Genomic DNA, 22,068 nt, shown 5'->3' on the forward strand with positions numbered 1-22,068 from the left:
GAGCAATGCTTCCAAGTACTACTCAACACCCCCCCCCCCCCCCTAATTCCCCAAACTTGACCCCCGTTGTACGTTGTTGGGACCAACCTGATCATCATGTTGATTCTTTTCCCTTATGGTGCGTTTACACGTAACGATTATCGTACGAATTTGCGCGATAACGATCAAATTCGAACGATAATCGTACGTGTAAACGCAGCGAACGATCAATCGACGAACGATACATCGCTCATTTTGATCTTTCAACATGTTATCAAATCGTCGTTCGCAAAAAATTTGCAAATCGTTCCCTGTGAACAGTCGCTCGCCGATTTAACCAATGTGTGACATAGGCTTAAGCGTTATGAAAAAAAAATTGTTACTCCGACATCGTTAATCGTACGATCGGGCCAATTATCGTTACGTGTAAACGCACCATTACACCCTCCAGCAGCTGTGGGAGTCACTGGAGTCGGCATGGGAGCATGGGAGTCAGCATGGCCTATAATACCTGTAGCATCTACCAGGACCCTATTGAGTCTCGCCTAGCCCGTCTATCGGCTGTCAGTGCTGCACTTAGTAGTTACTCGATATTAGTTGGTAGTCATAATACCGTGACTCAACTGTGTCTATACAGATTGTACTTGGCTCGTATATTATGTGCAGAGCTGCACGACTAATATCATTAATTCTGGTTTCTGGCGATGTCATATAGCTGAAGATTTCACTGTATCCTCTGGTTAAAAAAAATAGCAGAGCATGTTGTTGTTTTTTTTTCTTTTTTTTCTAAAAGCTAAAACTAAAAGCAGACAAAGCATCTCCAGTACATGGGTGATCACTGGTGCTTTGTTTTACCAAGGTTATAATTAAGACATTTACAAGAACTTAGTAAGGAATGCATGTAAAGCATACTTAAAGGTTTTTTTCGGATAGGTCTCCAATAGCTCACTTACAGCTGTTCGGCACATGTGAACAACGTATGAATTGGATAGGAAGTGATCTTCAGTAACATGACATATCAGACTCTGTACATTGTGTGCATGTGGACTGCCTGGCTGTGCCAAATTTTTGATTGGTGGGGGCATTCCAATGATCGGCTTTTGGTGCTGATATTTTGGCCGGAAAACCCTTTAAGGCTATGTTCACACGTCAGGATTTAGCGACCGACATTGGAATCCATCGCTTGTACCCGCTCACAGAGGCACACATATCCACCTGTGCCATAGCCACCATTCTATGGGTGGGTGGATTCCACCATCCGCCGAAATAATTGACGTGCCATTTCTTTTGGCAGTCGGCGGAATTCGCCCGCGCATAGAGTTGAGTCTATGGGACGGGCAGAGATGCATGCCACCATGAGCGGATTCTGTTGCGTGAACCCCCCCCCCCCCTTAATGTCAGTGTTTGAGGGCCTTAAAGGGAACCAATCACGCCGAAAATCGCCCTAATGATAAGGAAATGTGCTGGCACATCACCCAGCACGCTTCCCAAACATCCCCCTGTACCCTCCGTGCCCCCTCAATTAGACCGTATTCTTACTTTTATGATTTCCCTCGCTGTATGTAAATGCCGAGCAAGTAGTCACAGTGGGCGTATCTAGTCACGGTCCTAGGCATATCTAGTCATGGTCCTGGGCTGTTGGAATCGCTGTAATCTCGCCCAGAGGGGCATGATTGAAAGACCTGCGTTCCGTGGACGTCACCCGGGGCCTGCAGTCCATGTCGGCGGCGTGCCGCCGTCTTCATGATGCCGCGCGTGCGCAGTACGTCAGCATGTTCTCCCCGCGTACAGCGCATGCGCGGCATGCTAAGGACGTCGCCGCACCACCGACGTGGAACGCAGGCCTGGGTGATGTATACAGAAACGCAGGTCTTTCAGATATGCCCCTCTGGGCGTGATTACAGCGTTTCCACCGCCCAGGACCGTGACTAGATATGCCCACTGTGACTACTTGCCCGGCATTTACATACAGCACGTGACATCATAAAAGTAAGAATACGGTCTAATAGGGGGGGTGCGGAGGGTACAGGGGCGATTTTCGGTGTGATTGGTTCCCTTTAAAGATGCCCAAAAACATGAGATAAAGTTTGCTATGGCTGGCTGATGCAGCTAGCTGATGCAGCAAGTAACTAACTCAGCTGATTTATTCTGCCATGGTACGATTGTTCATATGAATGATAGGCAGATTCAAATGGTTACAGGAGAATTTCTTGTAACCCTTGTGTAAACCTGTCACCACAAACCATAGGATAGCTATAGGCTAGGTTCACACTATGTAACTGTGCAGCTGTATTTTTTATGCGGCTGTAAATGTGCGGATGAAACTACGGCCGTGGGAAAAAATAGACATGCGGCTCAAAACATACGGTCATTTACTTTGAAATCTGGTTCAACTAAAAATAACAAATAAAATCTTAAGAAAGTGATGCAAACACCTCTGGATGCATCTGGGAAAGCAGGGAAACAGTTTACATGAATTGCTATTACCGGGGTTTGCGATCCTCTGCACTAATGCCGATGTCTCTCATGGTTAATCTATTAAATTAATAAAACACATTTTCTTTCTAATAAAGTGCCTTTCGTTGTTCAATAATTAAATTTAAACGAATCCATCATTTTGCAATTAAATATACTGTTAAAATAAATAGATATATAAATAAATGTATATTTATATATATATTTATTTTTTGACAGTATATTTAATTGCAAAATGATGGATTCGTTAGAATTAAATTATTGAACAACGAAACTGAATTTATTTAATCGAAAATGTGTTTTATTAATTAAATATTAATTAGTACAGGAAGCTCCATAAGCCGTTAATTCATATTCCCGGTAAATAGAGCATTCTGTACTAATCATCACTTTACTTTAATGAAAACATCAAATGTTTCTTCTAATTATGTTATCACAATAGCATTATTAGAAGAAACATTTAGAATTATATGTGCGCTCAGCTGATTGGCTGATCGGCTCAGCGCACATATAATGAGCCGGTCCGCAGTACAGTGACTTCATTGTGCTGCGGACCAGCGAAGAGGACACATCGGGGTGAGTATAGAGCTCTCCCCACCCCCTCCCCAGCACTGCACCCCTCCCAGCAAGGAAGGGGGGTCACTTAACCCCTTCCTTGCTGGGATGGGTGCAGTCTGACATCAGTCTGGCCCCCAAGGGGTTAAGGGGGATGCAATACATCCTCCCTTAACCCCTTGGGGGCCAGACTGTAAGCAGCGATCTGTAAAGATGCTGCATACTGTAAGGTGCACAACACCGCTCACAATGATGGGTGTTGTGCTCCTGTTTGTGTGTTTTTTGTGTGTTTCTCCCTTTTTGTTTTTCAGATATCGGTATCCTGGGGATTACGTCGGATTCCGTGGACTACGTCGATGACCAGCGTTTTTTTATTAATTTTTTTAATAAAATGGTCAATGAGGGGTGTGGGGGTGTTTTTATTTGAATAAAAAATTATTTTAACTTGTGTCTTGTCTTTATTTCTTTACTTTATAGACTTAGTAGTGGAAGCCGTCTAATAGACGGAATCCATTACTAAGTTGGGGCCTAGTGTTAGCCGGTATAAAATGGCTAACACTAACCCCCTATTATTACCCCAGTACCCAATGCCACCAGGGGTACTGGGAAGAGCCGGGTGCCAGTGGTCCCGGAGCGTCAAAATTGGCGCTCCTGGACCGGGCGGCAGCAGGCTGGTAAGATTTAGGCTGGGGAGGGCCTAAACCAATGGCTCTTCCCACCCTGGTGTTACCAGGCTGCTGTCGTTTGGTTTTTAACCCGGCTGGTTATAAAAATAGGGGGGACCCTATGCGTTTTTTTTTAAATTATTTATTTATTTAAAAAAAAAAAAACGCATCCATCGTTAGAATTAAATTATTGACCAACAAAAGGGACTTTATTACAAAGAAAATGTGTTTTATTAATTTAATATAATAACTATTAGAGGCATCGGTATTCGGCATCATTGCCGGCTATTTTTGAAGTACTCCATACGAACCGCCTGTCAATCCACGGCCGCATGTCCAGCCGCAAAAAATGGTCTTGTTCATTTTTTACGGGTCCGTTTACGATCGGGCCGTAGATTCATACATAGTGTGCACTGTGCAGCCGTATATCCTATACTTTCCAGCGTATGCATGAACCACCAAAAATACTGCCGCACAATTACAGCCGCAAATACAGCCGCACAGTTACATAGTCTGAACCTGGCCATATAATGTACAATGTAACATATAATGTAATGGAAGAGAATAAAAGAACTCTGCTACTGCATTCATATAGGAGAATGGTGCCAGATCTTAATACAATGAGGAGTTTTTATGGAAGGAGGAGAGGAAACAGAAGTGTGATGATCATGATATCTTTGCAATATGACAGGACTACATGAATTGTACTGTAATGATTATGTGTTGTCTCCTCCACAGATACATCAACGTGTTCCTGAGTTCAGCCCAAAGACATTGATGGATTTTGGATCTGGCATTGGATCAGTGATTTGGTGAGAGCTATTAAAGTGAAACTGTCAGATGCGGTTCAAGTTCCAAACAAGTTAAAAAACTTCTTTCTGCTCTAAAATAGCTTCATTTCATAAGTGGACAGTGTCACCTAGGCGGGCTTCACGGCAGTTGGGCACTCTCTGCAGCCAGGAGATGGGGCCAGCTGCAGAATCCTGCACAATTTACACTGTTAAAGAGACTCTGTCAGTAGGTTTATGATGTCCTATAAGCTGAACAGAATGATGTATCACTTACATTGTTCTGTGCAGCTGATCCAGAGATATCCAACTGAATAACATGGACAATAAGTAGTCCTCTTCATTATGTGCATGATCCCAGTAGTCCTGGATATTCATGAGAAGAAGAAAACTCCACCCACCAGCTGCTGATTGGCAGTTATCTATCCATGCTGTGTATAGGCAGTCAACTGTATTACTCTGTGTGTTTCTATACACCTTCTATACACCTTCTTTTTGCTCTAAAATTGCTTTATTTCACAGGTGGACAGTGTCACTTAAGTAGGACTTCATAAAAGTTGTGCCCTCTTTCCAGCCAGGAGATAGGGCCCAACTGCTATCAAGCCCCACCCAGTTGACACCAGAGTGACGTTGTATACATATTTAAAGCACTTTAGGTCATCCGTTCAGCACCCTTAGACTTATTCTGGCTTACAAACTGAGATATTATTGTTTTGTTATGTGGTAATTTTTAACCTTTTTAAATAGTATACTATATTTTATATACATCATGTTTTTAGGTAAATCATGTGAAAAAAAGGAACATTATTGTGTATGAACTATGCCCATAGTGTCTTTTCTGTATATATGGGGAGATTAATAGAAACATAGAAGAAGACCACTGGGTCCATCTAGTCTGCCGTTTTAGTATTTTCTTTCTTATTATCTTAGGATAGATGTATGTTTATCCCAGGCATGTTTAAATTCTGTTATTGTAGATAACCAATCAGATTCCACCTTTCATTCCTCACAGACTCTTTGGAAAATAAAAGGTGGAGTCTGATTGGTTGCGAAGGACAACTGAGCCAGTTTCACTTTACACCATGTTTGATAAACCTCCCCCATGCCCCCCCCATAGTTTGTAAGTGGGTTGTTTGTGCATAGGATAGAGTGACATCTCGTGGTACAGGGATAGTTTTTTTTCTACTGTTAACCCTCTCTATCCCAAACCTTTCTTGTGTTTAAATGCTTACAAATGTGTCCCATACAAAGAATAGGGTCTGGAGATGTTTATAGTTTCTATGTCCATGGGCCATGTTGCTAAAACAGCTCAGGCAAGATGGCAGCCCCCCACATGCTGCACTAAAAAATTTGTTTCATTATTTATCTATAATCAGTAATTTTTATCATTTTTTACACGTGTCCTTAATGCATTGCCATATTTTGTTTTACAGGGCAGCCCACAGTATATGGGGTAAGAACCTCAAAGAATATATGTGTATTGATACTTCTGCGTCAATGAATACTCTCAGTGAGCTGGTTTTGAAAGGTAATATACTTCATTATAATTTTTTTCTTTGTCATGATGTTTTCTTTTTTACATTTCCTTATAATTTCTTATATCACTAACCAGCGATCTTTCTGTTTTGTGTTCCCGGACAGGTGGGTCAGAAAAGGGTGAGATGCACATCTCTGGTGTTCATTTTCGACAATTTTTGCCAGTTTCACCCAAGGTAAGTATTTATTTTTCTATGAACCTTGTTGTGCACACCATTTACAATTTCGGATGGTCTAAGTGGTGTCCCCAAGCTGGAGTCACAAAATGTGTTTCCATGGTGGAGACTGATTTGAAAAATCAAAAAGGTTAAAGAGATGCCAGCTCAATTTTCATAGAATACAATACATTTAAATCAGAAGTATTGTTGCCTTTTGTTTTGGTCTTAAGGTACCCATATATATGTGCAGCTATGTCTTTCAGTTCTCCCATACATGTTGAACATTTTTCTTAGCCGAGCATTCATGTGTTTGGAATGGGAAGAAGAAAGATTTCTCTAGCTTTTTGCTCCAAGAACAGAAGGATTATTCTGTTCGGGTAGCTTCACACTTACCGGATCTGCAGTGGATTTTTACTCTGAGTTTACAGCGAAATCCGCTTTGGATCCTGGTAGTGTGAAGTTAAATGGGTCACATACCTGCAGCAGAATTTTCATTCCGCTGACAGTATGTGAACCGGCCCCTTTAACCCCCGCCGCCCGCAGCCCCTGAGAATACATTACCTGCTCGGTGCCGCGGCTGTGTGTGTGAGCCTCCCGGTTCCCCTCGCTCCCCATCAGCCAATAAGCGCACATGCACGGCAGCACTCATTGGCTGATGGGGACCGCCGGGAGCCTCACACACAGCCGCAGCACCGAGCAGGTAATGTATTCTCAGGGGCTACGGGCGGCAGGGGGTTACATACTGTCAGCGGAATGAAAATTCCGCTGCGGGTATGTGACCCATTTAACTTCACACTACCAGGTTCCGAAGCGGATTTCGCTGCAAACTCGCATCGTAAAATCCGCTGCAGATGCGGTACGTGTGAAGCTACCCTAAAGGAGAATTCCAGGCAGGGAGTTTTTTTTGAAAAGCACTAGGGAGGATAAAAAAAAAATTATATGCACTTACCTTCCTGGCTCCAGGACTGGTTTCCACATACCACTGTTCCAGTCCCCGGGCGCTTAATGGTTTGAAAGGGGACCTGGGACCTGGGAAGTTCCAGGTCCGCTTATCCAGTTAGAGGTTGCAGTGGTGTCCCACCTCAGCCACTGACTGGCTGAGCCAGACTAAAACGTCACATCCCAGGTCCCTCTCAAACCAGGAAGTTACAAGGTGACCAGAGCAGCGGTTTGTGGCCACCAGCGCTGGAGCCGGGAAGGTAAGTGCATGCTGTTTTTTTCATCCTCCTCCCCGGCAGTTTTGAGAAAAAATTACCCGGCCGCACTTTAAGCACTGACGTCATCTGTCAGTGGAGAGTAAGGAGGCCCCTTTATACATTACATAGAAAAGAGGTCAATGTCCAGAAAGTATTCCAGCGAGACAGCCATCCTTGATAAAATCCACTTTTATTTAACTTGGACAAAAATAGAATAAAACATCCAGCACATGGATAGTGCGACGCGTTTCGACGTTAGTACGTCTTAATCACTGCATAAGTACATTGTGTGCATGAAACATATAAATAGTGCTCAAAACAATTAAAACACAAAGGGAAGCTCACCTGTATCTGTGTCCAGCAAACATCATAGAGTGGGCTAGCAATCAGCAATGAGGTGAATCACCAACATGCAGCTGGACACAGGACAGGTGAGTAACAGCTCCATCTGGTGGACAGGAGGAATCATGCATGAGAGGATATCAATACAAATACATTATTATCTCCTAGTATAATCTTGAATATTACTTGGACATTGTTTTGATTTCTGGAGGAAATTTTTTTTTTTTTTTTGTTACCTTCTTTGTACCGATATGTCTGCATCTAATGAACCTACCGCACAGGATGAACGTTTTGACAAATTATTGCAAATGTTTACTAAGGCTGGAGAAAATCCATCTAAGGAGGAATATCACACCATGCTGGCAGACTTGGAAAAACTGTTAGCCAGCGAGCAACGGACATGGTGGGATTTTAACACACTAAAAATGTATATACAAAAGTCTATGATACCGAGGGGACTGAGAATAAAAAAATTGCCCACTACCATATTTTCAGAGGATTTCATGAATAAGTGGAATAAAATCCTTTCAGATTGTTCGATAAAACTCATGACTCTAATTGTAGAGGAGGAGGAACAAAAATTAAAACATCTGAAAACTGATATTGATGTGATAAAAGTGAACTTGGAACAATATATGGGAAACCATGATTTTGATGTACTGTATGAAAAAATGAAGGATAATATTAAAAATTTGGAAAAATCCATCATGGAATTAAAACAGAAGAAACTCAGGCGAGATACACAGGACTATAACTCGGATACAGTATATGATTGGAAAAGAAGGAGAAACCCTAAATCCATTTTGAAAAAGTCTCCAAGCACTTCTACCACTGAACATAGAGTTACTTTCTCATCAACAGATGTGGATTCCACCGACTATTCCTCCTCTGAAGCTTCGGATCGTGATATCCCAGTAACCACCGCTAAGGGGTCAAAAAACGGAGGAAGAGGAAAAGGGGGGGCAAGAGGAGGAAAAAATCCCTCAAAATACTCGAGTCGGAAAAAGACTTAGATAATGTTATTATCATGTCACCTATTGTGCTGTCTACGGAACAAATTGAGGTTCTCAGCAAAGGTCTAAATTTTGCACCTGGGCAGAACTTCAATTTGTTTCGTACTCTTTTGGACCTGAATAGATTTGTCAGACTACTGACGGTTAAAAGGCATTTCTTAAATATGGATATGAATAATGAGGATTCCGTCGACTTTGACAATGTGAACAGGGACGTATCAGATTTGGGAGCGTCTTTTTTCACATTTGATGAACAAATGTCTTTGATGTGTCTTAAAAATCTAGAGATTGAATCCTCTACGTCAGTTACTAACCATGATATAGTCTTACCCATGTCTGTCAAGTCTAATCCTGACTTTTATCCCATCAAGTCTAGGGCTAGTGTATTGGATAATTTTCAGGGTGCCATAGAGAGAGATCTAAAATTGCTGTATGATTCTACCCCCCACAATACAGATTTTTCTAAAACTAGTAAACTTCTGTCGGGATTAAACGACATGAAGGTAATTGTTAAGAAAGCCGACAAAGGGGGAGCAACAGTAATTTTGGATCACGATCTTTATATGAAACAATCTTTTGTGATTTTGAATGATACAGATACATATCGGAAATTGAATAAAAATCCAGAAGAAAAATGTCGGAAGGCTTTTTGTGCACTTTTGGAGGAGGGTAGGTCCCTGGGAGTACTCACTGACAGAGATTGTGAACATTTAACTGTTAAACAACCAGTGACTCCGGTATTTCATGGTCTTCCAAAGGTGCACAAAGATATCTTTCCTCCCCCATTACGCCCTGTAATATCTAGTATGGGTTCCATGTCTGAAAAATTGAGCATTTTTATAGATAACTTGTTACAACCGTTGGTTCAAAATTCCATTGGTTACCTAAAGGACAGCAGAGAAGTTCTAAAAGCTATGAATGACTTCAAGTGGGAAAAAGACTACAAGTGGATATCATGTGATGTAGTGGGACTATACTCCCATATACCACATGGTTTAGCCATTATGGCTGTCAGACACCATTTAGACAGGAGTAACATGTATTCTGTAGAGATTAATGAGTTTATTATTTTGGCAGTTGAATTTCTTTTGAAATACAATTATTTTTTGTTTGATCAATCTTATTTTTTGCAGATCACGGGTGCCCCTATGGGGTCTTGTTTTTCACCAACTTTAGCTAATTTATATATGATTTGGTGGGAGGAAATATTTATTTTCACAGATAATAACCCCTTTAAAAATCATATTAAATGGTACGGGCGGTACATCGATGACCTCTTACTTATTTGGAGTCACGATGTACCGTCCGTACAGGATTTTGTTCAGTATATTAATCACAATGATTTAAATTTAAGTTTTACCAGCTCAGGAGCTGCTGATGAAATTGATTTTCTGGATATAAAGTTAAGAGGCAACAATACCAATGGTAAAGTGGTGTCTACCCTCTTTAGAAAATCAATTGCATGCAACAATATCCTGCATGCACGAAGTTGCCACCCGAGGCATACTATCACTGCGATCCCCAAAGGTGAATACTTGAGAAGTAAAAGAGCATGTTCTGATATGCAAGATTATAAAAAACAAGTCACTAACATAGACAAGAGGTTGAAAAAAAGAGGGTATGCCCCATGGATCTTAGATAAAGCCAAAAATGACATAGCTGGGCGGGACCGTGATTCTCTGCTATATTCATCCCATACAACGGATGGTGTGAACAATACCAGAACCAACTTAGTCTTTTCTACAGCTCACAGCAATCAGTTTGGGCAAATTAAACAAATCTTTAATAAGTACTTACCGATATTGTACCAGGACGATAAACTTAATCATATCCTCAAATCAGGGGTTAATGTGGTAGCGAAAAGGGGTACTACAATCGGGAATTTAATATCTCCAACTGTCCCCAAGAAATACAATCGTAATAAAATATGGTTATCCCAGACTGGTTTTTTCCCGTGCGGTGGAAGACGATGCAATGTATGCAAAGTGGCTAAAAAAACTAATACTTTCCAAGACTGTGAAAGAAAGAAAATTTATAAAATCAATTCATTTATCAATTGTGATAGTGATCATATAATTTATGGAATAGAGTGCAATGCGTGTAATAAGTTATATGTAGGATGTACCTCACGTAAATTAAAAGTTAGAATTGCGGAACATCTTCATGACATTGCAAAAAAGAGTACTCATATGTCCGGTGCCGCACGACATTTTGTAGACATTCATAATGGTGAAACAAAGTTTTTCTCATTTTTTGGTATAGAGAAGGTGTATAAAGATGCAAGAGGAGGTGATTGGCAGCGCAAGCTGTTGAATAGAGAAGCGTATTGGATTCTCAATCTGGGTTCCCGTTTTCCCAAAGGGTTAAATTACAAAACGGACCTAATGTATTTGTATTGATATCCTCTCATGCATGATTCCTCCTGTCCACCAGATGGAGCTGTTACTCACCTGTCCTGTGTCCAGCTGCATGTTGGTGATTCACCTCATTGCTGATTGCTAGCCCACTCTATGATGTTTGCTGGACACAGATACAGGTGAGCTTCCCTTTGTGTTTTAATTGTTTTGAGCACTATTTATATGTTTCATGCACACAATGTACTTATGCAGTGATTAAGACGTACTAACGTCGAAACGCGTCGCACTATCCATGTGCTGGATGTTTTATTCTATTTTTGTCCAAGTTAAATAAAAGTGGATTTTATCAAGGATGGCTGTCTCGCTGGAATACTTTCTGGACATTGCATTCTGACCAGCCCTGTGAGTTCCAGGGCACTAGCGACGCCTCCTTTACCACGCTTGCATCTAGGAGAAGGTTCAGACCTGCATTACAGGCATGTATATGGTTGTAGCGATTTTCTGTTTTTTTGTATAGAAAAGAGGTGGCGATCTCCAGCTTTATAAAACGTAACTTCACAACGCGTCTGCGTGTTTTTAAATGTTTTTTTATGTTGATGCCTAACTAAATAAAGAAGCCACGTTTTTTGAAGCTTTTTTCTATGTTATGGATTAACGGGGAACGGCCCGCAGTAAAGATCTTACATGCTTTTAACCTGGAGAGCCTCCATTGTATTGAGTGAACTATTTATGGTGAGCTGATACTATTGTTTTCTGCCCTTTATACATTAGACAGTCTTCTAGCCCCAACAAAATGGAATGGACCAAAATAAATGTGTTGTGTCTCAGAGCTTTTACACTGGATGGTCTTTTTATTGAGGAATGATTAACAGGAAATCCAGCCATTTCACTTTCATCTACATGTGATCAAATGAGGACCATGTTAGGACCATGTACTTACATATTATGCAGTTGTCAGATGTTTTCGATATCACCATTTTGTGATTTGGAGAAATGTGTTTCACTGCTATATTAAACCAATGTTTGCTTGGCCTGTTATGCTTTTCCAGGTACAGTTTGACCTAGTTGTGTCTGCATACTCTTTAAATGAACTTCCTAACTTTGCTGAACGGGAGAGAGTCATCCAGACATTATGGAGAAAAACAGGGGGCTTTCTGGTTAGTATATCTTAGCTATTGGCTTTTCCACTTCATTTATTATCATTTCATTTCTTTGTCTTTATCTTGTGTGGTATCCTAGGTCCTTGTAGAAAATGGTACCCAAGAAGGACATCAGCTTTTAATGGAGGCTCGTGATATAGTTTTAAAGGCAAGTAACCCCTTTAATATTTTGCATTACATCTAGTTACTATGTGCTACTCTCTTTGTACAGGGAAGTTGACATCTCTCGTCATTACTATCCCTTCAGCATAAGCTGCATCACTTTAGTCCCTATCTTTGTGGCTTATGAACCAATGTCTTAATCTCGCACATGAACTTTAGAACGTTACATAGAAAGTTAGAGACTCTGTCTGCAGGTTTATGCCATTATATCAGAGATCTCCCCCTGAATAACATGGACAATAAGCAGCCCTCTCCATTATGTGCGTGAGCCCAGTAGCCCTGGATATTTATGAGACGCTAAAACTCTGCCCACCAGCTGCTGATTGGCAGTTATCTATTTATGCTGTGTGTAGGCAGTCAGCTGTCAATCAGTAGCTGGAGGGTGGTGGGAGGGGTGTGGCAAGGATCCCATTCTCCTGCATATCAGGAGAACGGCTGAACAGAATCATACAAATAATACACCAACCTGTTTAGCATTTATGTCACTAGTTTATGCTGCTCTCATTTAAGGTAGCATAAACCTAGTGACCGATTCCCTTTTAAATAGTATGTTTTTGGAGTGTGGGATTAAACTTCAGCAACTAGAGGAAACTTGTGTGCTCAAAGGAAGAAAATTATATTGTAGTTTTATCACTAATATGTTTATCTCAGTCTTAGCAAAACTTTTTTTTTTCTTCACATAGGGAGGTGACAAGGAAGTTTGGGACCACCGCCCTGCTTGTGTGTTTGCACCAGTAAGAAATTTATCTTAGGTGTTTTTATGCAAGAATCCTGTTCATTATAGTGTTGCTGAAAACAGTTTAGTGTTTCACCAGTAGATGATGCTATAATACAATTTGTTTTATATATTTTCAGCTAAGCTAGTGTGTCGTTGTGTAAAAGTGGTCACTCGAAAAATGAATCTAATTTGTATAAATACAGTCATTCATAATGTGTGTGTGTGTATATATATATAGATATATAGATATATATATATATAGTAATAGCAATTACTTAGCCTACACCTATATATGTTGTAATAGCAATAACTTTACCTACACATACAGTACTAATCCTGGAATTTTTCATATAGAGACCGCACATATGCCATAGTGTTATTCATAACAGTAAATCCATCCAACTTCTGTTTATACTTTCTTCAATATTAATATAAGGCTAAGTGTACAATTGTTGCCTTCTGCTCACCAGCACTTGCTTCCTCTCCTTACATTTCAGAAGTATATATTATGAGATGTTAGGGGGCAGGTGTAAGTCATGATTATTGTGTGCGGGTGAAACCACACCACATGTGGCTTATAGAAGGAGTCCTCAGCAACTATAAGTCACAATTCAACTTTCCCTGATTTCTACATGGTCTCACAGAAATCTGATTGTCTGATGAGATCAGTAGGACTGATACGTTACACTTTTTTGTTGAGTTTCTTTTTCAATAAGTCACATCTAAGCATATGTATGGAGTGCCAAGTTTATCTACCTTTGGAAGGAGTGGGATACTACATAAGCACCCATTTCATCCTTGAGTGCTGTATCTATTTGTATAGCTACATGGCTGCAACATTGGTGACATTTTACAACTATTGGACATCATGTGCAGGCATGGTTTTGCCCACATGCAATGATTGGGACACCTGCCCCCTCATGTCTTGGAATGTAGACCTCTGAAAAGATATAAAGTAAGGGTCCTATTACACAGAGCGATTTTTAATGATTAACGACTAACTATAAACGATCACATGTACCAATGTAGAGGGCTCTCTAGAAGCGGGTGATATGTTGCAAACACTGTGGAGACATATGATTTGTGCACCTATATAAATTGTACATCAACATTTATTACTTGAATCTCATCAGTCAAACATCGCTATAAAAAACCTTATATAGGTAAAGCTAATAGTAGAAAGCAATCTAGATGTATAGGAAATACATAAAATTTGCATAAAATACCCAACTAGTATAAAGATAAAAGGGTAGAACAGTGGAAGAGTAAAATCTATGAGATAAAATAAAGATTTATGTGTATGGGGAGCCTAGTGAAATTACCTGCGCCGGGCCCAGCGCAGGCAGCTCACCTAAATGATTTTAGCAGTAGTCCCGAATCTCGAGGTCTGGCATGAGCTCGTATCGCTGTATGGCCGTTGAAATAATTATATTAGTGTCCTGGTGAGACAGCTTGCTTTTCAGGTTATACACTTTAAGGTGAAATAAAGTGATATTTGAATGACAAATGGTGGAATGTCCACCTCTCACCCTGTTGGTGGTCGCTCTCACGGTCCGATATGGTGTTGTAGCGGTAATCCGTGTCTCAGTCAGTTCGGCTTCTTTGAGATCCGTGCAATTAAGATCTGATACAGCACAGTGAGCTATTTCATGCTGTTTGCGGCGTCCGCATGCATGTGAGCGCGCGCTCTTGCTAACTGCCGCTTCTAACTGCCGGAAGCGGCAGTTAGCAAGAGCGCGCGCTCACATGCATGCGGACGCCGCAAACAGCATGAAATAGCTCACTGTGCTGTATCAGATCTTAATTGCACGGATCTCAAAGAAGCCGAACTGACTGAGACACGGATTACCGCTACAACACCATATCGGACCGTGAGAGCGACCACCAACAGGATGAGAGGTGGACATTCCACCATTTGTCATTCAAATATCACTTTATTTCACCTTAAAGTGTATAACCTGAAAAGCAAGCTGTCTCACCAGGACACTAATATAATTATTTCAACGGCCATACAGCGATACGAGCTCATGCCAGACCTCGAGATTCGGGACTACTGCTAAAATCATTTAGGTGAGCTGCCTGCGCTGGGCCCGGCGCAGGTAATTTCACTAGGCTCCCCATACACATAAATCTTTATTTTATCACATAGATTTTACTCTTCCACTGTTCTACCCTTTTATCTTTATACTAGTTGGGTATTTTATGCAAATTTTATGTATTTCCTATACATCTAGATTGCTTTCTACTATTAGCTTTACCTATATAAGGTTTTTTATAGCAATGTTTGACTGATGAGATTCAAGTAATAAATGTTGATGTACAATTTATATAGGTGCACAAATCATATGTCTCCACAGTGTTTGCAACATATCACCCGCTTCTAGAGAGCCCTCTACATTGGTACATATCTATTCATTCATTTATATCCTGTGAGCGCTGGGATAGTGGTGCACTCGAAGAGGGTGGATTCCATCCGTAGGGGTTAGGTGTAGCAGACCTCCACCATTTTTTGTTTCACTATAAACGATCACAAATGAGATTGTTTATCGATAACCTGAAATCGTTCACCATATTACACAGAGCGTTGGTCTTTAGATACGATTGTTACTGCAATCATTACTATAATCTTTTATTCCTTCTGATCCCAACAAAACAATGGACAGTGTGCGATTACACAGAACGATTAGTGAACAAATGCGGAACTTGAGCGAACAAATGTGGAATTACAGCGAACGATTAATGATAATTTTAGGTTCAGATCTAAATCAACAATCAACGACATACGAACGATTTTTCGATCGTTGCCTGCAATTACACAGAACGATATAGTTTAAATTCGAACGATATAACAATTTTTCGTCCCGTGTAATAGGGCCCTAAGTGCTAGGGAGTAGAATTTATAAAGCCATATTCTGTTCCCTGTACAACCCCTTTAATAGAACAACTATGTTATGCAAAGGTATAACCAGATATAAAGCTTACAATATATGGCAACTTTTTAGTCAATCTCTTTTTGCCATAGAAAAGTTTTTGTACCTTTTGGAAATGGGGGGGGGGGGGGAAATTAGAGGAGATTTTTTTTCTTTTTTTATTATTTCAGGCTGTGTTATGAGGTTGGTGGGGATGCAGTGTAGTAAGGTAGTGCGATGCCCTGGCCCCTAGGGGCCACTCCGCTATACAGATGTTGGATGGGTGCAGGAATCGGGGCAGCTGTAGGAAATAGTGGTCACGGTTTAGGCACGAGGGTGCTACAGCTGGAAGCCGGGCTCCTGACCATGCGGGAATACTGGGCATGCGATTCTTTGTTGTCCTTAGTCAGGGCACCAATGATCACACCAATGCCAAGGTTCAGAAACAACGGTAGTTGTGTATTTATTGTAACGGTGGTAACTAGTAGTAACAGTCTCTCCGGATGCAACCGGGAATAAGGCAATCTTGAATAAAGCAGAATAATGGGTGATGCTGCAATAGGCTGTGAGAGTAGGGTGCTGAATGATGGGAGTAGTAGTGAAACTGAAGCTGAGATGCTGGGTGGAATGAGACTTGAATGAAATACTTGCTGTTGATGAATTGAGAAGATGATGATGAGAGGAACTGAAGAATGACTGAAGAATCGACACCCAGATGAGAATCTTGAGACTTGAGACAGGAACACAGCCAGTGGACTGGAGCAGCAGAGCACAACGCAGGCCTCTCTCTTTGGCAGGGAGAGAGAGGACTAACAGACAACCTATCCCCTTGATGGTAGGGAATAGACTGAGGTAGCACAGGAAGTAACATGGTAACCCAGCCAAAAGCTCGATGACCATTGGTGTTACCATGGAAGCAGGGCACAGTCACGTGACATCCAGCCATTGCATCATCACACCATTAGGCATATACAGAGGAACATACATGAGGAGTACCATCCTTGAACACTAGGAGGCGACATAATACCTTTTGACACTGATACCTGAATTCACATGCAATAAATGACTGAAATGGCAGACTTAAATACTGAGAAGGGGGACACAATACACGCAGTTTTCAGTGGACCATAGCTTTCCAGAACAGAACTGTTTATAATGAAAGTGTGAGCATAAGAAGGGCTGTTCTGGGACACTGCAGTAGAATATAATGGGGCAGGACAAGTACATTTATATATTTATTTTTTGTTATTTTTATGTTACAACTAAAGTCCAAAGCGCTTCCTGATCTCCTTATAAAGCAGGATAAGCTGTCATCAAGAGAAGTGGAATATAAGATAATGTCATTATTCTATGTCTGCTCTAGAGATGAGCGAATCGGGTTCGGGTTCGAGTCCATCTGAACCCGAACGATCGGCATTTGATTAGTGGCGGCTGCTGAACTTGGATAAAGCTCTAAGGTTGTCTGGAAAACATGGATACAGCCAATGACTATATCCATGATTTCCACATAGCCTTAGGGCTTTATCCAAGTTCAGCAGCCACCGCTAATCAAATGCCGAAAGTTCGGGTTCGGATGGACTCGAGTATGCTCGAGGTTCACTCATCTCTAGTCAGCCCGAGCTGGCATTATTACTCATAAACTCTGTGCAGATGGTGTAGACTGTATCTATAGTTTATAAAGCGATTTTCTGTTTCCCTAACATGGTTTATCAGGTTTGAGTCTCTTCTCATGCATTTATGCAAGTACTGTATCCTGAGCCAGAAGAAACACATATATGTACTAATAGCTTTTTCTTATTACCAGTGCCCACATCAGATGGAATGTCCCAAACTTGCTGGAAACTCCCAGATACCTTGTAATTTTTTACAACAGTATCAACCACTGAAATTTAGCTGGGTGAGAATAATACTACCTATCCTCTTTCTGGCTATGTTTACAACGTCTTAGTTTGGCCATTTTTTTGGACAGTGGTCATTTTGGTGCCAAGATGCAGCCTTTTTATGCAAATGACGGACAACATTTGCATAAAACTGACACATTTTGCCGCTAAAATGAAGAAGGTCCAAAAAAGTGTCCACTAAACCAATGTGTAATAGCCTCTTAGTGATAATGCTGTCCTTATTACTTTTGCCTGCTTTTCATATGCATTTTTTATATGTACCAGAACCCATCTGCACGTTGGGAGAAATTTTCCTTCTTAGTATTTTCCCGTGGCCCTGTGGGTGAAAATGACAGACATTGGCCGAGAGTGATTGGACCTGTGCTGCGCAGAACACGCCATGTACACTGTAACATGTGCTGCTCCGATGGAAAATTGCACCATGATGTCATCACAGCCAGAAGACACGGAAAGTATGTTTATTAGTGTAACACTTTACACCTTAGACTAGCCGTATATAGAGAGAGAGGGTGGAGTAACTTTATAAATACATTACTCTATGACAATAGTAACTACTGGAAATGGTCAATAAGCTTGGTGATAGAAATGCTTCGACCAGGGTAGCTCCTTTATTGCGGTAGGAAAGTTTGTTCTAATAATGTTCAGTGCCTGGTGTAAGCATTACAATTCTCAGAATACAAATCACTGGAGACTCAACCAGCAAGAAATTCTGGGAGGAATGTATAATGTGGCAGAATTGTAAATGTAGCTCAGAATTATAATGCACGCTGTGACGGAATACAAGATAAGTAATGGAACATAGGTCAGAGGTGTAGCTAGGCTCTCCTGCACCCGGGGAAAAGATTCAATTTGGCGACCCCCCATAGTGTGCGCAGTAAGCACAGGGGGGCCCATGTTGTCCCTTCACTGCTGGTATATAACATATATATATATATTATTTTTTTTTTAAATGAAGTTTAGATAAGCGATTGTTCAGATGAGCAATTCACTCATCTCTCCTGGCAGCACTAGTGTGGTGTTCACAATATGGGATACATAATGTCATATTTACTGTGTACCTGAAATGTTTTTATGAAGAATGATTATCAGGCAGCTCTGGGCTCAATCAGCATTTTTTAAAGTACTTCCATTTTTCCCATTTAAAATTTGGTCCCTAAGTACCGTAACAGAGGCGCCATTGTCTCCGCTCCCTGCTTTCTGTACCTGTGAATTAGGAGTGTAATGTGATTCTATGGTGCCGTCTCCTAATGCACAGGTACGCTCAGCAGTAGAGTTGATCGAACCTCGGGAAATCCTAGGTTCGATCGAACTCGAACATTCACGAACCTGCCACATTTGATTGCTGATGCCTTACCAGTCCGTGGGGAAGGAGGAGAGCCTATTACCTTCGATCAACTCCACTTAGCAGCGGAGACAGCAGCAGCAATACCTCCAGTAAGGTATTCCATCACCAAATTCAAAATAGAAATAATTTAGAAAAATGACTCCTGTATCATGGTCGCTGTATATACAGATACAGGTGCTTCATAGATTGGTGTAGGGAACCTTGGCTCTCCAGCTGTTGCAAAACTACAACTCCCATCATGCATGGACAGTCAAAGCTAAAACTTTGGCTGTCCAGACATGATGGGGGTTGTAGTTCTGCAACAACTGGAGAGCCAAGGTTCCCTACCTCTGCAGATAGTAGGTGAGGTTTATATAAATGCGATATATATTTAGAGAGGGCAGTTCTTAAGAGGTTAAGTATATAATAATGTACAACCAGACCAGACCCCTAAATAGACACTGAACACTCTCTTGTGTGTCTCTCCCCATCCCAGACTGGTGTCACCCTGTACCCCCCTGCCCCCCTCCCCACTCCAGACTGGGCACCCTTGACCCCCCTCCCCAGACTGGGCACCCGCCAACCCCCTCCCCAGACTGTGCACCCCTGATTGTCCTCCCCTTTCCACACACCTGTATTTTCTTTCTTCTTCCTCCATAGTGCAGTTTATATACAGGACCTGCGGTGACATGATGGTCACATGTCAAGGTCCTTCACCATCTACAGTAACTTTGCTGTACTGTCTCCTGCCTGCTATTTAGCCCTGATTTGGGCAAAATCTCGGTAAAAACGCAGCGATTTTGCGCAAATTATAGCTAAACAGCAGCCAGGCCCCCCTACGGCCCTGCATAGGTAGAAGCTCTTTTTGTAGATTGTATTCTTGTATGTAAATCCTGAAGCTGTACTGTATTTATTAAGGTTGGTACTTTTTCTATTTCCCTAGAGATCTGTACCGGTGTGCTAGAAAATGTGAGTGGGGGGACCGTCTGCCTTCCATGACGGCTAATCCTGGTACTGATAAAACACACTATGATGAAGAGACGACTTCTTTATAATGGATGAAAAAGTGTATAACATGAAGGACATGTGCCATTAGAAAACCACGTCCAAGAGAATATTGTTTTTTTTGTTTTTTTTTTACCTTATGTTCTTTCTGTTAAAGTAATTATTATTTACTTAAAGTGTATGTGAGGATGCCCACATACTGGACCACTATGGATCACTTTGTATCCTGATATCAATAATGAACTAAAAATCCGCCTGATACATTATTTACAGGAAGAATATGGTTCTGTAGTTTGCCTCTCATAATGAATACAATTGCTTCTCTGGCTTTCTCTCCTATGTTGTATTTAATGCCCATTGCCGGTCATTGTTCAGTTGATACACATACCATTCAATATCATGGAGGACTCTGAGTAAGAGGACCCAGCGCCGCTAGTTGAAAAGGGTGCAGAGATGTTTTTTGCTGGAGGCAACTTGAAAGCCATGGATCTGCCCTACTCACCTGGTTTTTATCCATTAATAAACTTTTGAGAATGTATGGCAAGACAGAAAAATAATTTGCGAGGTGAAATTTAAAATATAAAAATATTTGGCAAATTTTTGAATCCTTAGTTTTACCGTAAAATTTTTGTGTTTTTGGATTTTTTTTTTTTTTTCGATGTTTGCAATTTCTGTGCAGGATTAATAACATATGTTAATCGTCCAGATATTACCCATAACAATACCAAATATGTTTATTTATATTTTTTATATGTTTTTTTAATTCAAAATTTTGACCATGTCTAATCAAAAGGCTAATTGCATAAATGGTTTTAAAAAATCAATATAAGGTCATTAAGGTTGTAAAGTATCTAATCTAAGAATCCACATGAGTTCTATATGTTTCAGAATATGTTCTCACGAACCACTCCTACATGATCAACAATGTTAAAACACAACTGGCTGCTACTATGTCCTGCTTCAACAAAGTCATGACAAATAGGAAGATCCATTTTTTTTTTTTTTGTTGTCCAAATGGTAAACTTACGATTATTCAGATGTACATGCCACTCATTAATAGTTTCACCACTATAGTACAATCCACAAGGAATTAGTAAAAAATAAATTACAAAGATAGACCTACCGTATTTTTGGACGTATAAGGCGACTGGGCGTATAAGACGACCCCTGACTTTTAAGAAGATTGTCAGGGGTTTGCCTTATACGCCGAAAAATGTTAACCCCTGCCTGAGCGCAGCCCTGCTGCTGTCAGGCAGGGATTAACTGCAGCTGAACAAATAAAAAAAACAAAACATTTAACTCACCTGGTACCTGTTCCCGGCATCGGTGTACCTCCCGTACCATTCCCGGAGCAGGCAGTGTGACGTACACTACCTGCACCGGAGATCGCCAAACCTCTCCCGAACAGCCGAGCGACTTGGAGACGCTCGGCTGCTGGGGGAGCTTTGGGAGAATGAGAGAGGCTTCGGGAACTTTCGGCGCCTCTCTCATTCTCCCAAAGCTCTCCCGGCAGCGGAGCCTCTACGATGAGACACTCGGCTGCCCGGGAAAGGTTCCGTCTCTGGCGCAGGTAGTGTATGTAACACTGCTTGCATCGGGAACGGTACGGGAGGCCCGCCGATGCCGGGAACGGGACCCAGGTGAGTTAAATGTTTTTTTTTTTTTTATTTAGCTGCTGTTAATCCCTGAATGACCGCAGCAGGGAAAATACGGCACATGTAAATCTGCACATAATTTTAAATTCTTGTCCAGTGTGTGGATGGTAAAATGTATCTCCTTTACCCCGTAAGGAAGAAGACAATTTTCATTTTTGCACTTTTGCTTT

The 22,068-nt window shown here is 41.1% G+C and overlaps 1 protein-coding gene across 1 annotated transcript in view; it reads left to right on the plus strand.

Moving 5' to 3' along the window:
• Positions 1 to 20,781, plus strand: part of METTL17 (methyltransferase like 17) — a 33,768-nt gene extending 12,987 nt beyond the window's left edge. The window contains exons 6-14 of the mRNA XM_069961539.1: positions 4,413 to 4,486; positions 5,896 to 5,990; positions 6,104 to 6,174; positions 12,114 to 12,221; positions 12,304 to 12,376; positions 13,074 to 13,120; positions 17,818 to 17,910; positions 18,179 to 18,366; positions 20,182 to 20,781. Of these exons, the coding sequence (XP_069817640.1) occupies positions 4,413 to 4,486; positions 5,896 to 5,990; positions 6,104 to 6,174; positions 12,114 to 12,221; positions 12,304 to 12,376; positions 13,074 to 13,120; positions 17,818 to 17,910; positions 18,179 to 18,366; positions 20,182 to 20,293 (861 nt within the window). The 3' untranslated portion in view covers positions 20,294 to 20,781. The remainder of the gene's footprint in view (positions 1 to 4,412; positions 4,487 to 5,895; positions 5,991 to 6,103; positions 6,175 to 12,113; positions 12,222 to 12,303; positions 12,377 to 13,073; positions 13,121 to 17,817; positions 17,911 to 18,178; positions 18,367 to 20,181) is intronic.
• The last annotated feature ends 1,287 nt before the right edge of the window (positions 20,782 to 22,068 follow it).

This window comes from Dendropsophus ebraccatus, chromosome 3 (assembly GCF_027789765.1).
Source record: "Dendropsophus ebraccatus isolate aDenEbr1 chromosome 3, aDenEbr1.pat, whole genome shotgun sequence".
Lineage (NCBI taxonomy): Eukaryota > Metazoa > Chordata > Amphibia > Anura > Hylidae > Dendropsophus > Dendropsophus ebraccatus.